This window comes from Alexandromys fortis, unplaced genomic scaffold, assembly GCF_014885135.2.
Source record: "Alexandromys fortis isolate MF-2015 unplaced genomic scaffold, M_Fortis_MF-2015_v1.1 scaffold_9, whole genome shotgun sequence".
NCBI classification, from domain to species: Eukaryota; Metazoa; Chordata; class Mammalia; order Rodentia; family Cricetidae; genus Alexandromys; species Alexandromys fortis.
Window position 1 is genome coordinate 17670959 of NW_026067892.1, and position 14830 is coordinate 17685788.

The 14830-nt window shown below is 48.2% G+C and overlaps 1 protein-coding gene across 1 annotated transcript; it reads right to left on the reverse strand.

Moving 5' to 3' along the window:
- Positions 1 to 501: 501 nt before the first annotated feature.
- Atoh7 (atonal bHLH transcription factor 7) lies at positions 502 to 936 on the reverse strand. Its single transcript, XM_050137909.1, has one exon. The coding sequence runs from the start codon at positions 934 to 936 to the stop codon at positions 502 to 504; it is 435 nt and encodes a 144-aa protein (XP_049993866.1).
- Between the last annotated feature and the right edge of the window lie 13894 nt (positions 937 to 14830).

Below are 14830 nucleotides of genomic sequence, written 5' to 3' on the forward strand. Positions count from 1 at the left end.
GGTAGCTGCCCCGAACATACACAAGACACCTAATACAACTTCACTTGCAAAGTTTAAGAAGGTAGCTATTTGTCGGATGACTCAGGACGAGTCTAATGCAATCCGATGCCAATCAATAAAGGAGTTTTCTTTGAGACAGGGTCCCATATATATTCCGCCCCCTCCCGAATGATGCTAGGATTACAGGCGTGATCCCAACCTCTGCCTAAGCAGCGCTGGGGCACGAACCCACGACTTTGTGCATGCTAGGCAAGCACTCTACCAACTCAGCTAGACCCTCCCCCCCCCCATCTTAAACTAAAAGTGGTCGGGCATTGTTTTCACAGCAGCCCAAAGTCATTCACAATGTCCATTCATGGTATCTACAAAACACAAGAAAAGCGGAGGAAGGAGGGCAATAAAATGATTTCATCCGCGGGTCTGAAAGGCGAAGGAAATTAACCTGAAAGGTGACTGATTTCTCTCCCTAAGATTCGCAGGCCACCCTAAAAACCCTATGGCTTAGCTGGCCATGGGGAAGGGCTCGGGCTGGAAGCCGAAGAGCCTCTGGCCATACGGCTCCGGCTCCTGCAGCCTGGCACCCGGGAAGGAGAGGTAGGGGTGTTCTCGACCCCGCGGCTCGCAGCGCAGCCCCACCCAGTCCCGTTCGGCTTCGGCCAGGATGCGCGTGAGAGCCACGATGTAGCTGAGCGCCATCTGCAGCGTCTCGTACTTGGACAGCTTCTTGTCCTGGCCCCACTGCGGCACCACCCTGCGCAGTCGGTCGAACGCCGTGTTCAGCCCTTGCATGCGGCGCCGCTCGCGCGCGTTAGCCGCCAGGCGCCTGCGCGCCGCGCTCTCCAGTCGCCCGGGCCCGGTGCGCTCGACCGCAACTGCGCACGGAGGCGCGCCGCGCGCTCCCGCCGGAGAGCCATGGGGTTTGCAGGCCGACTTCATCCACGCTGCCGCTCTACTTGGCTCCCGGGAGAGAATAAGTCACAGACGGAGTGACTCACGTGCAGTCTGTACAGTGGGCAGTGTGGGATCCTGGCTTCTGTGCTGCTCGGTAGCCAGGCTGATGCCGCTTCCCTTGCTCAAATGCAGTTGGAAGGGATGCTCAGGGAAATGTCATTTCCCCCCAACCACATGAAGTTGAAAAAGGAGGAAACTTCCTTGCTGTTTGCTGCGGGCGGTTCTGAGGGTGGGAGAGAAGGCCCTTCCAGTTTTCTGGAACAGCCTGAGACTGCTTTTCGGGGTGATGAAACCTTAGCAGACCGCTCGGACCCCTCCCAATAGACGTCTAGAAGTCGGAGAGCGCTGGATGAAGCGGTGAGGGAGGAGAATTTATAGCCTAGGGCTCAAGGAGGGAACAGGTGGTGGCAGGTGGGCGGGCGTCCCTCCGCTTCCGTCTCAGCACCTTCCTACCCTGGGAACTGCAGGGGGGAGGGAGGGCGACGCACAGCAAAATCCTGACATTACTGCCTTCGTCTGTTGAAGTTTCTCCAAAGCTATGTCCAACGCTAACTAACACACCATCTGGAGTGGCCTGGCCTGGCTGTCCCCAATAGAATAACAAGGTGGGGGTGGAGGGAGAGCGTGGCCCGTCTTTTCCCATACCAGCGGGCAGCTTACATATCAAATATGAAGCCTGGGGTTTTAAATGCTTAAGTAGAAATCATTTGCGTGAAGATGTTGGTTTTGACGTTGTGAGGTGTATCTGAAGTCTAGCAAGCTTTTGCTTTGTTGAGAAGTGGCAATTTTACATTGCAAAATATCCACATTTTCACTTAACTGACTAAATCAATTCAGACAAATTGGGAAGTCCTGATATTCTTACAGGCCTGGAATGGGACTCTGCAAATAGGTTTCAATGAAACCATTTGCAGCATAGTCAAAGATAACGAATGTACCTATTTTCTAATGTACTATTTTCTAATCATGTGACTGAGTTTCCCAGGTTCCAAGACCTTGGCAGATTAATTCAGCGTCTCTACTCCATTTCCTTGCTCCTTGATGTTTGTGGGGCACACACTGAAACGATAAGCAATCACCTCATTACTTAGCATTTAAATGCAATAAAGTATCTTCATGTGCAAAATGGAACCATCTAAGTGATTTGTGAGTTTCAGAAATAGTTCTTAATGGATCTCAATATTCAAGTATGTCGTCTGTCCTCAAGAACAGTAACAAAACATGAGTCCACCACTGACAATTACTAGATTTACAGAGAAACCTGTAATTTTCTTTCTCTCATCCCAACTTGTTTCTTGTGTTTCAAAGGAATCAAGAGGCAAAGAAACAGGCTCCAAATGGTTTCAATCCAGCAGTCCCTTCTGGATATCTCAGGAAGGGCTGTGTAAGCTCTCTCTGCTTTTGAAACATGAGCATGTCAGCAATCTTCTCAGATATTTTTGTTCGATTAAGTCATCTACAAGCTCATACAAATCAAGAGCCTTTTAACTTGGACTTGCTTCCCCTCCAGCACCTCAGCTACAACTCAAGACCATCATCACCCTGACTTCAAGCCCCGCCCTCCCCTCCATAAATAGTTCATTAATCCCCCGGCTGAAGCGCTGACAGCAAAATGAAGTCGAACAACTTGAAGACAATGGGATGCAATTGAACATTAATGATCTTTAGAGTGACAGATGTTGGACACAGACCTCCGCACAGAACCACTCGGCCCTGTCACTCTTGCGTCCTGACAGTCGTGTTGGGGACAGCAGTCTTTCAAAACGTCAATTATGCCTTTTAAGGTTTTCACGGAAATCTGCTTTGTTAGTGCTATTGTTCCTCGTATTCATTCAGCTCCCCCTTCTCCCCTGGAGAGTCCTCTAGGATGCACTGTGGATTATCTCTGCCCATTATTGTTCACGGTATTAATAAGATATGTGGTTTTGCAAACTGTGTATCCAGGGTAGGTAAGGTTTTGGCCCCACCCACCAGAGACTCAAAAGCGTATAATAAAGAGAAGGAAAAAGAAACACTGATTCACAAGCTACACGCGACAGGAAATTGACCCAAGGTTTGCGCCATTTAGCTAAAATAAAGGGTCTTGATGGGCATCTAGTAACACCTTCCAAATGTGTCCTGGAGGACATCGAGAGAACAGTTATCCCACACCTGAGCAGTCGTGATGGACAGTGGGCACAGACCCCTGAGAGAAGAGTGAACCATGGGGCAATCGTTCCTTGGTTTGTCTTTGGGGCCACAGGAGGAGGAGAGGGTAGGCGGTGCTTACATTGCCCCTGAGAATAAGCTTGAAGACCAGCTCTGCCACTCCTTACTCTTTGGGGGCTGGATCTTGCCCTGATCCTTGAACTAGACTGGCAGCCAGCAAGCCCCAGACCAGTGCCCCGTCTTTGCCCACAATCGCCCTGAGGCTGCACACATGCGGTCACACCATGTGGATGCTGGGATTTGAACTCAGGTCTTCAATACTTGTGCAACACATGATCTCATGCACCGAACCATCTCCCCCAGAGAGTTAAGCCATGCTGTACTGATCTACCGTCCTTCCCAGTTCCTGACCCCTCCAGGCTCCTTCCAGACAAGACTAAATCACTTGGTGTAAAACTTACAGCACACCCTGAAAAGCCAGACAGGTTCCTTTGTCTAACTCTCCTCTGGACTCGCTCTCCATAACAGTTGGCTCTCTTATTCGTTTGTTTGTTTGTTTTTCGAGACGGAGTTTCTGTGTAGCCTCCCTGGCTGCTCTGGAACTTGCTTTGTAGATCAGGCTGACCTTGAACTCACAGAGATCCACCTGCCTCTGCCTCCCTGCTGGCTACTCCAGGTTTTAAAGGGATCTATGTCTCTGACATATTGTACTTTTTCCTCATGCTTTCCCTCCATAAAGCCTATCATAGCTCCCATGGTCTTGAGGGCATCTTTCCTAATACAACTCGTTTCCTGAAGGGAAATTTCATCATCCTTATCTGACATAAACAGCTTCATCTCCAACAGCTTTCTGCCCTCTAACTGCTGCCCCCCAAAGTTTGCTTGTCACCCCCCCCCTGCCCCGGCCAAAGCTTGCCTCCAGCTCAATGTCCCTCATACTTGCTGTTGCGGCTTCAAATGTGATGTCCCCAGATGCCCGGCTGGTTCTTTCTGATGTTCTGTTTCCTCCCTTTTGTGTCTGGGAACTCCTGTGATTCAGGAACTTCCTCTGTGTGGCTCTGAACTACTTTCTCAGCACCTAGACGTATGTCTAGGGCAAAGTAGATGCCCAAGAAACATCGCTGGAAGCTGGACATGGTGTGCCATTCTGCAATTCCAGCACTGGGGTGGCTGAACCAGGAAGAGTCCTGAGTTTGAGGATAGCATGAGCTACCTAGTTGGTTGACCCTGTTTCTCTCTCTCTCTCTCTCTCTCTCTCTCTCTCTCTCTCTCTCTCTCTCTCTCACACACACACACACACACACACACATACACACACACACACACACACACACAAAGCCAGTGAGAAGGCTCGACAGGTAAAATACTTGCTACCAAGCTTGATGAGTTGGAGTCACATGATGGAAGGCGGTCACTCCTGAAGGCTGCCCTCTGACCACCACACACATGCACACATAAATAAATTCATTAAGATTAACATAATCAAAAACAACAGTAAATAAATACACGGAAAAGGTTGAGTGAATGAAAAGAAGCGAGGAAACCAGAGACCAGAGAGTGGTCCCTGTTCTCATAACAACCCAATTCTTTTTCCTTCTGCTAACAACCTCTTAGGGGGAAACTGTGTCCTCCAAAAGCCACGGGCAAAAACTTGCTGCCTTTGTTCCTGCTCCGAAAGCATGACATCCGCTGTTTTCCAGTGAGCAGGTGGCTGCCTGCCCCAAAGGATGCTCTCATTACCGTCTAGGTTGCTCCTGAGTCAGCCAGACCACACTAAAAGCCCAGGCTACACTGGCCCCGGCCAGCCACTGATGTCCGTTCCCAGGTTGTGGGAGGGGGTGTCTGTTCACCTTGTTACTGTTGTTTCTTTGTTCCATCAGCAGTTTAAGCACCTTGGCTGAAGTTATTCTAAATGTCTAGACACTCTGGTGTCTGGAGTTTGAAGTTGGGCTTCTAGAAGTTCATCCTCACCATCCAGTGCGGCTTTTCCTTGGCCATGCCTCAGCCCCCTCCAACAAGGAGAAGTTAAAACAATATGATACTGTATCATAAGGCTAAGTGGAATCCATTAGGAGATATCTGAGTGCCTCCCTCCTGTAGCCACTGACAACGACACACCAGCCTTCTTGTTTCACACGGCTGTGCACTCAGGGGTGATTTATCGACTTGCTAGGTGCCAGGGATTGTTCTAGGCACAAGAAACAGAACTGAATAATCTAGAATTGGTGTCATCGCTTCCTTCTGGTGCTCCATGTGTATCGTAAGCTCTCTGGGAAGGGCATAAGTGTACACATAATGGTCTCGCTAGAGTCTTCAGTAAACCCACGCAGGGTGCTCGGTTGGCTGCAGTTCTTACTTGAAGCTGATGTTCAGCTAAGGAGACCAACCTCGTCATCATTAACACCTCCAGGGTGTATATTCCTCATAGCAAAGTCACTGCCATAACTGTACCCAGTTCAAAGATCCAGCAGTTGGCACGAAGCACTTTCAAAACATTAGCCAATTTGTGTCAAGGTGAATCAAATGTAGCAAGACAGTTGGGGCTTCGTTTCCCTGGTTAAAAAAAAAAGGTAAATGAGGAAGTTAATAATGCTAGATTCTAATTTGTTTTTGAACAATTTTAAAAATGATTTTACTTCTATGTTTCTATGTGTGAGCGTTTGGCTGTTTGTGCGTGCACCACGGGTATGACTGGATCCCCTGGAACTGGAGCTGTGGAGGGTTGTGAGCCCCCGGATGGGTACCTGGTACTCTGCAAAAGCAGGCAGTGCTATTAACTGCTGAGCCATCTTCCCGGTCCCCCAAATCCAAGTTTTAAAAATTACATTTATGTATTTGTATGTGTCTGGGTACGCAGGCCATGGTGCACCTGTGGAGGTCAGGAGACAGCACTCCGGAGTGGATTCTTCCCTTCCACCTTGTAGAACCAGGGGATAAAACTCAGGTCACCAGGCTTAGTGTCAAGTGCTTTAACTCACTGAGCCAGCTTGATGAATGTTAAAGTTTAATATTTAAAAAAAAAAAAACCAGTGCTGCTCACTCAAGTCTTCCGTCCCTGTATATTTAAACTTGTCTGCCCTTTCAAATATGGGGCGGGGGGGGGGGCGTTGAAACTGAGCTCTAAGGCTCAGTTTCTAAGGCTGGCCTCAAGCTCGCTTGTGGCCAAGGATGACCTTGAACTCTGATCGTCCTTGCTTTCACCTCCTGAGTGCTCCAGGTGTGTGGGTTTCTGAGGGACGTTGTAAACCCCCAGTTTGACGATGTCACCTTTATGCGCGCTCTCTCTCTCTCTCAGGCTACTCCAACCTTCTCTATCTGCCTGCTACTTGCTATTTCTCCTTTTACTTTTGATTGCACGTAAACTTGTCCATTTGAATGAGTGCTCAAATGTGCAGCCATCACAGGTCATTCTCTAGCCCGTGCAGACTACTGGGCAAGAACCCTAGCGGCATAGCTATTGCCCCAGCCCTTGCTGGACTTTTAAATTTTATTTATTTATTTAGTTAGTATATCAAGACAGGATTTCTATGTGTAGCCCTGGCTGTCCTGGAACTCACTCTGCAGACCAGGCTGGCCTCGAATTCATAGAGATCCCCCTGCTTCTGCCTCGTAAGTGCTGGTATTAAAGGCATGTGCCACCACTGCCTGGCATTTGTTATTTCTAATAGAGATTTATTTAAAACTTCATGAATAATCCAGACACTGTGTTAAGCACTTTCTTTCTTTTGTTATATTTTGATTTATTTTATTTTATTTTTTTTGATTTTTGGGACAGGGTTTCTCTGCATAGCCCTGGCTGTCCTGGAACTAGCTCTTGTAGGACCAGGTTAGCCTCGAAACCCCGAACTCACAGAGATCCGCCTGCCTCTACCTCCCAAGTGCTGGGATAAAAGGCATGCGCCACCACTGCCCGGCTAGGCCCTTTCAATAAATTACCCTACTTCATCCTCTCAGCGTCTCAGGGAGGTGGGCACCACCACTGCCACTTTTATTTTATTTTGCATTAGTGTGTATGTGTCTGGGAGTATATGTGTGGTATATGCACATGTATGTGTGCAGGTGTGTGAGCCTGTATGCACACTACAGAGGCCAGAGGAAGACACGTGAGCGTCCTACTCTGTCACACTCTGCCTTATTCTTTTGAGACAAGGTCTCAAACTGAACCTGGAACTTGTGTAGTGGCCGGCAAGCCCATCGATCCTCTTTAGCCTTACAGCCAGGCTCCAGCACTAACCCCTAAGAAACAGACTCAACTTCAGCTAGTCCATGGACTACCAAGACATCACACCCCACCAGAACAATGAGAAGATGCTCTGACGTCCTCCCTGCCCATTAGGAGAAGTAAGTTTGTGCAAATAACCATAAAATTAACCCACCCAGGGAGGGCCATTGATTTACAATTGGCATAGCTTGCCAGATGCTATCTAGTCTAAGAACCGCCTTGGCCTCTCCTGGCAAGGCTGTCAGCTCTTGACTTTGCAGGGCGTATTCCCAGCAGGGAAGGCCTCTCCGCTAATGGTAGCCGCTGGAACTTGAGTCCTGGCAGGTTTCCCATATGTTGCAGAAGAGAGGCCAGCCACGTCCCTCGGTGCTGGAGTCACCCTCTTATCTAACTCTGGGGCCTGAAGCCATCCCCAGGAGATTAGGGATGGTCCCACCCTCAACTCATTAACAAGGTGGCCTCCTGCTGCAGAGAGGGAATGAGGGCGGAAAAACCGAGGATGCCTGATTAAACTGGGACCCCAGAAAGCAGACTCGGGAATCACTGAGGCGTGCTTAAAACATCTCAAATAGGTCAGGGCGGTTCTACGCCTGAGACTCAGAGTCCTGTTTCTTCTCAGCCCCTTTGTTCTCCAAATCTTACTATAGCCATAGATACTCAACACAGTTTAAGACACTGTGCACTGATGAGTATATCTGAACAATTAATTATTCCTGCCAGATATTAAAATCACAGCGACTATTCCAAGATGCTACTTTTTTTTTCCCACATGGGACAAAACAACCTGAAGATGATCCCATGCTCCCCACCTCTGGCCTGCTGGGGCAGAGTGAACTTGTAAATTCAGAGCAGGGTATTCGCTTCTGATAGCAGCTGTGAATCTAGATATTTGTGGTGCTGCCAGTTTGCAGAGAAACAAAGTTGCAGAGGAATCGCTCGGAGTTCAGCCCCTCCAGTTACCAGTGGCCCCTGTTTTGTCTTTGGAAAGAAAGAGGGCCTGATATCGGCCAGAGACAGTTGTAATGGCGGGAAATGGAAGGAAATTAAAATGATCGGAAGTCAGAGCACCGCCGACGCTCCTGTGCCACCAACTTTTGACATTCTAATTAGGATACATGCTTATGCAAATCCAGGCTGTCAGTCTTTCCCCACCACAGCCCAGCGCCCACGATTGTTCTCGAGACATTTGAGTGAGGCCGGCTGGTGACGCGATTAAAACTCTCCCAGAATTTGAGAAGACAGTCTCCAGAGATGCCCTAGTTTGGCGGCAGCCTGGCACAGCTGCGCTTTTGTCTTGCTGGCCACCAGGACGCCTTGAATTTCTCCCATCAAGCAAAATAGAGCGCGCCACTGAAGTGTTCTCAAGCTTCCGTCCTCAAGAGTGGAGTGGGAGACAGCCAGGCGAACACCACGCAGGCACCAGGACGTGGGTTTGCAGAGTGGGCCCGGCGAGCCCCCGCAAAGAGACAGAACTTTTCACTTTGGGCAACAAAGTTGGCTGCGGGTTGATAACCGTTGAAAGTGTGTGATGGACATGGGGCTGGGAGCGGGGGCATGTTTGAAACAAAATTAAAAAGTGAAGCCTGCACTACCAAGGGCACATCTGCCATGTTACCAAAAGTAATCTTTAAATTTTTTTCTGAGAAAAAGACAAGATCTCCTGAGTAAATTAGGAGCATGGGGACCTTGGGGGAGAGTTGAAGGGGGAGTGGGGGAAGAGGCAAGGAGGGGAGCAGAGAAAAATGTAGAGCTCAATAAAAATCAATTTAAAAAAATGTGCAATGATTTATTTATTATTTATTTTTCTTTTATATGCATTGATGTTTTACTTACATGCACGTCTGTGTGAGGATGCCAAGTGCCCTGGAGCTGGAGTCACAGACAGTTGTGAGCTGTCATGTGGGTGACATAGTGAGTGCCCCACACCATTCTGCTAGAAAAGCCAGCCAATCGATCACTTCTGTCACGGAAGAGTAGCCCAGCCCGCAAGAGGAGTCTGTGGATAAAGGTGCCCGTCACCCTGCCAAGTCTCCCCAGGACCCGCCTGATGGAAAGAGAGAGCCAGCGCCTGTAGGTTGTCCCCATCCTCTTCCATGTGTGCATGGTGGTGTGTATGTAAGCGTGCACACGTGCACACCCACACACACAGGCGCACAAATATATAAATAAATGTAAAGAAAGAAAAAAGCAGTGCAATCCTTTTGACTCCAAACACAAAGTAAATGAAGCTCCTACTTTAAAAAAAAAACCAAGAGTTAGCTGCTGCAGAGAGGGCTCAGTGGTTGAATACTTGTTGCTCTTGCGCTCAGAGAACCTGGGTTCAATTCTGACTACCCAGAGTGGCTCACAGCCATCTGTAACTCCCAGGCTCTCTTGTGGTACACACTCATGCATATAAAATAAATCTAAAAGGAAAACCATTTAAAGAGTGCTAGGTAGCGATTCCCTCCTGAGCACCAGGCAGCCACAGTGGGCTGGGATGGGAAGCATGGCTGGTAGGTCCAATGCTTTGGATGGACGTTTTTACATATGGGGAGCCCTACGGCAGAGCCTTCGGCACAGGGGCGCTAGCTGCAGCCCTTGGAGGTCACCAGTTCTCCAAGGTGCAAAGGATGCTTTCTCCTCCGTCTTCTAGAGGTGCCCATGTCTTGTGTGACAGTAATTAATGAGTTTGCATAAAGCTGCCCCAGGCCGGCTGAGCCAGGGCTTCCTAGCTTTGTTAGGAAAAAGGAACAGAATCAGTGTGGGCTAATTAATTGGTCTTCAGGTAGTAACTACATCAAAGATATCTCGGGTACCCTGGGAAGCCTGAGAGAGTCAACCAGCTCAAGATTGATGAAGGGCTGCTGAGGTCAGGCTTCGAAACACAGAACCATCTGCCGACCCTCTGGGGCCGGTACCTGCAGAAAAGCAAGTTTAGAAGAACAGGTGCTGGCTTTTAACTTAGCCCTTCTTTTATGCTGAAATCATGACTTTAGCTGGGGAGAGCCTCCAGTTGGCTGGTGAAATTCACAAACTGTCTACTGTACCTTAAAATAACCTGGCCCAGCGGTATTGCAATAACCTCGACTGGCTACTACCCAAAGTCACAGACCACGCATCCCTAGCCACAGCCACGCTGGCCTCCCCAGAGCGTGTGGCCTATCTCCCCCGCATAGCATGGGTAGGAACCCACAAAGACCTTGGAAGTTGACATTTACACGTTTTTGGTCTCTGGCTCAGCCGGCTGAGTTTTCTCAACCCTCTGTGATGATGATCCATGTGTCTGGTGACAAAGTTCTAAAGCATCTTTGCTTCTATAAGAACAAAACAAGGGGCCATCAAGATGGCTCAAAGTCCACTCTCAGGGACACACCTTTTCCAACAAGGCCGATCCTTCTACTCCTTTCCAAAACAGTTCTGCCAGCTCCCCCTCACCTTATATACACACACGCAGGCACTGGCCATCCAGGGAGCTGCTTCCCTGGGTTTGACCATGCTCAGTACCCAGCACTTAGAGGCTGCCGCTCTCATAGAAGGAGCTCAGCTAGCGGGAGACCTCGTCACTGTCCACATGATGCTAGTTGTGGCCTCGAAGGATACCAGAGTTATGAGCTATGGAGACTTCTTTCTGGGCTCGTGTGCACATACCCCTACACAAATCCTCACGAGTACACCTGATTTTTATTATTTATCTAGCCTGTGTTTCTGTGGTCTGGTGCCATAGAGCAGGCGTGGAGGTCTGAGAATAAGTGGCAATCAGTTCTGTCCTTCTGCCATGTGGGTCCTGGGGATTAACCTTAGATGGCCAGGTTTGGTGGCAAACGCCTTTATCTGCCGAGTTAGCTCACCGGTCCTTTTGTTGATTCATTTACTTTAATTTTTGAGATGAGGTCTCATGGATCTCAAGCTGACCTCGGACTCACATACTCAAAGATAACCTTGAGCCTCTGCTCCTTCTGCTTCTGCCTCTCCAGAGCTGGGGTGCAGGGCTTGAGCTGTCGTGCCTGGTTTATCTGAACGCCCTGCATATGCTCAGCACTGTACACCCTGCATACACTGAGCACTGTACCAATGGAGTTACATCCCTCGCTAAAATAACGTCCATTATAATGTTTAAAAAATATAAACCTGGGCTGGAGAGATGGCTCAGAGGTTAAGAGCACTGACTGTTCATCCAGAGGTCCTGAGTTCAATTCCCACAACCACATGGTGGCTCACAACCATCTGTAATGAGGTCTGGTGCCCTCTTCTGGCCTGTGGGCAAACATGCAAGGAAACACTATGTACATAATAAATAAATAAAATCTTTAAAAAAAAAATATAAACCTGTCTTGTACAGGCCTTTAATCACAGCACTTGGGAGGCAAGGCCCATGTTGACCTCTGTGAGTTCGAGGCCAGCCTGGTCTACAGAGTAGGTTCCAGGACAGCCATAAACCTGGGAATAAAGCTAGTGAGAGTTATGTTAGACTCATACTAAAAGTACATGTTGCTACGGTGAGTGAAAAAAGACACGCAAAGGGAAGACTAACCCTTGACAAAATATGGCTACAATCTTCGCGTCCTCCACACTGATCTCTAAGTTCTGTGTGATCTAAAGCAAATTTCCAACATGATTTTCAAGAGCTTTTCACACTCAAGTGTGAACAGCTTCTACCAGGAGCCTTCACGGCAGACTGAACTCTCCTGAGCTACCTCACAGTAGAGGTGCCTTCCCTGCGGGGCCGTCGCAGCAGCCCTTACTGTTAACTATTTTAATTTTGTTTATCTAGTTAATTTATGTATTTTCATGATATCTCACAGCACAGGCGCTGTGGAGTTACAGTAACTGTACAGCATGCTGGCGCAAAGAGAGGAAACAGGCTGGTGAAGCCGAGTAGGCAGAGACTCACTGTGGGCAGCTGCTGGCAAGGATGGCAATCTGAGAACTGGTAAAGATAGAATTGTCCCTTCAGTCTGAGGATTTGGTAGAGGTCAAAAGTCTCTCTAGTGGCTGACTGCACTGACTCTCTGATCTCTCAGCTTTCACGCCCTGGTAGAGACTCTGGGTTTTTATTATTAACACCAATTAGAATTTGTGCTACAGCCCTCCAACAACTGAGCTACACATCCAGCCCTTTCGCCTACCTTAGGGAGCCACTTGACAGTGTCTCTATTACACAGGTTAAAGCCACTGCTCCGTAATTCCATTCTAAGGGGTGGTGCCTCGGTAAAGCGTGTGGGAGTCTAGAAAAGACAAAGACAAGCATACTGCTTCTTCAAGATTGATTTTTACTTAGTTATGTGTCTGTGTACATGTGGGGTTGCATATCCCTGCGCAGGCAGAGGCCAGAAGAGCATGTTGGATCCCTCAGAGCTGGAGGTTTTTTTTTTTTAAATAAATGTTTTTTTTTAAAGATTTTATTTATTATGTATACAACGTTCTGCCTCCATGTATGCCTGCAGGCCAGAAGAGGATGCCAGATCTCATTACAGATGGTTGTGAGCCACCATGTGGTTGCTGGGAATTGAACTCAGGTCCTCTGGAAGAACAGTCAATGCTCTTAACCACTGAGCTATCTCTCCAGCCGCCCCCCTCAGAGCTGGAGTTACGGTTATTTCTGGGACCCCCCCCCCAGTCTGTTACATGAGTGCTGGGATCCAAATCCCATTTCTCAGGGTTGCACAGACACACTCTTAACCACTGAGCCATCTCTCCAGCCCCCTGTTCATACCAATTTCATGCAAAGCCCCAAACTGCAAACCAGGGTAATCATCGCCAACAGACGGAAGTATAAACAGACAGTAGCATGTGACCAAACAACGTGCCCCCCTTAATAAGGACTAACCAGAGAGCACTGTACATTGATGTATGGAGCCAATTCCTGCTGAAAGGCAATCCTGTGATTAATTAATAAAGCCAAGAGAACTCGTCAATGTTGCACAAAATAAAGTTTGTTTTGGTTCCCCCCTTTTTAAAAAAAATGGTGAGTTGTTTTGTTTGTTTTTTGTGGCCTCAGCAACCCAACTTGTCCTGCATACAGCTTGCATGCTTAATTAGTGATCCTTCTGTGTCTGCAATTAGCACCAGGACAATTAATAAAATAACGCCTTTACAGCTCCATTTAGCTATCAGAAGTGCACAACCAGGCATAATTAATTCGTCATGAATAAATCATGGCTGATTAACTAATCTGTTTGCTACTAGCACATTACGGAACAGCTCCCACCTGAACACAGCTAATTTTTCTCTACCGGACAGGGCCGGACGCTCACACAAAGCCAACCCGTGCAAAAGTGCACTGTTAAGCAGCAAGTGCATTGGTACAGAGGGGAGCATCTGAGTTGTCACCTTTAAATGCCATCGAGCCGCTTAGGCGATTGTCCAGAGAGTGATGGAAAGGGCCGCCACATCTGGAAGCCCGAGTCCAGGGCAGGTCTCACACCAACCCATCGCCTGGAGGGATTGATTGTTAAAGCTCAATGTACCAGCCCTAGTCCCCAGAGCTCCAGACACAGGTGGTCCAGAAGAGGGCTGGGGATTTTGCTTTTCTAGCAAGTTCCCATATGGTCCTGATGCTGATGGAGGACCCCTGCTCAGGGAACCCGACTTACAATTGCTGGGGTTCCCAAGTCCTTTCTATAGAGTCTAACAGGTTTGCTGTAGTTTTGGGTTTTTGAAGTAGGATCTCAGAGAACTCATGCTGGCTTCAAATTCATTGGCTAGAGAGATAGCTGCCGCTGGCCTTGAAATTCTGATCGGCCTGCCTTCCCCTCCCTAGTGCCAGCTTTACAGGTGTGTGCCGTGGTGCCTGGCAGGATGGTAGCAAATCCCCGTACTCCTAGTTCTTACTTGCTACCTCGCTTGAGGCCGAGTCTCTCTAAGTGTTTGTCACTGTGCTGTGTATATGTGTACAGTTGGTCTGTGAGTTTCTAGGTAGGTGGAGGAGACAGTGGGGATGGAAGGATAAGGGTAGGGGTGGATTCGCCCATCCTGACTGAGGTGTGTCGGGAATACAGCAGCTCTTCACTGCATCCATCTTTCACGTGGATTACAGGGACCCAAACTCGACCATAATGCTTGCCAGGCACGTCTTTTACCCACCAAGCCCCAAGTCCACCTAATACATCCTTTCTTCTATTCATTTTCTGAGTTTTGCCTGACCAAAAAAAAAAAATGGAGAAAATTATTTTTATTACATTTATTTGCTTATTTTGTATATGCACGTATATGTGTGGGCGTGTCCACGCTACAGCACCTATGTGTATGTGAGTCAGAGGAAAACATGCAGAGTGTGTTCTCTTTCTATTTCTGGGTCTCCCAGAAGTCAAATTCAGGTTGTCAACCTTGATGACAAGCGCTTCATTCACTCAGCCGTCTTGCTAGCCCCAAAATCATTGTGGTTTTTTTTTGTTGTTATTTTTTTTGTCTGTGTTTTTTAGCTACACTGAAATTCCTTTACATTGTCCCCCAAAATGAACTGTTCCATTTTGCTATCCTCACAGCCTACACAAATCCAAACACCCCACCAATCATAGGCCAACCTCC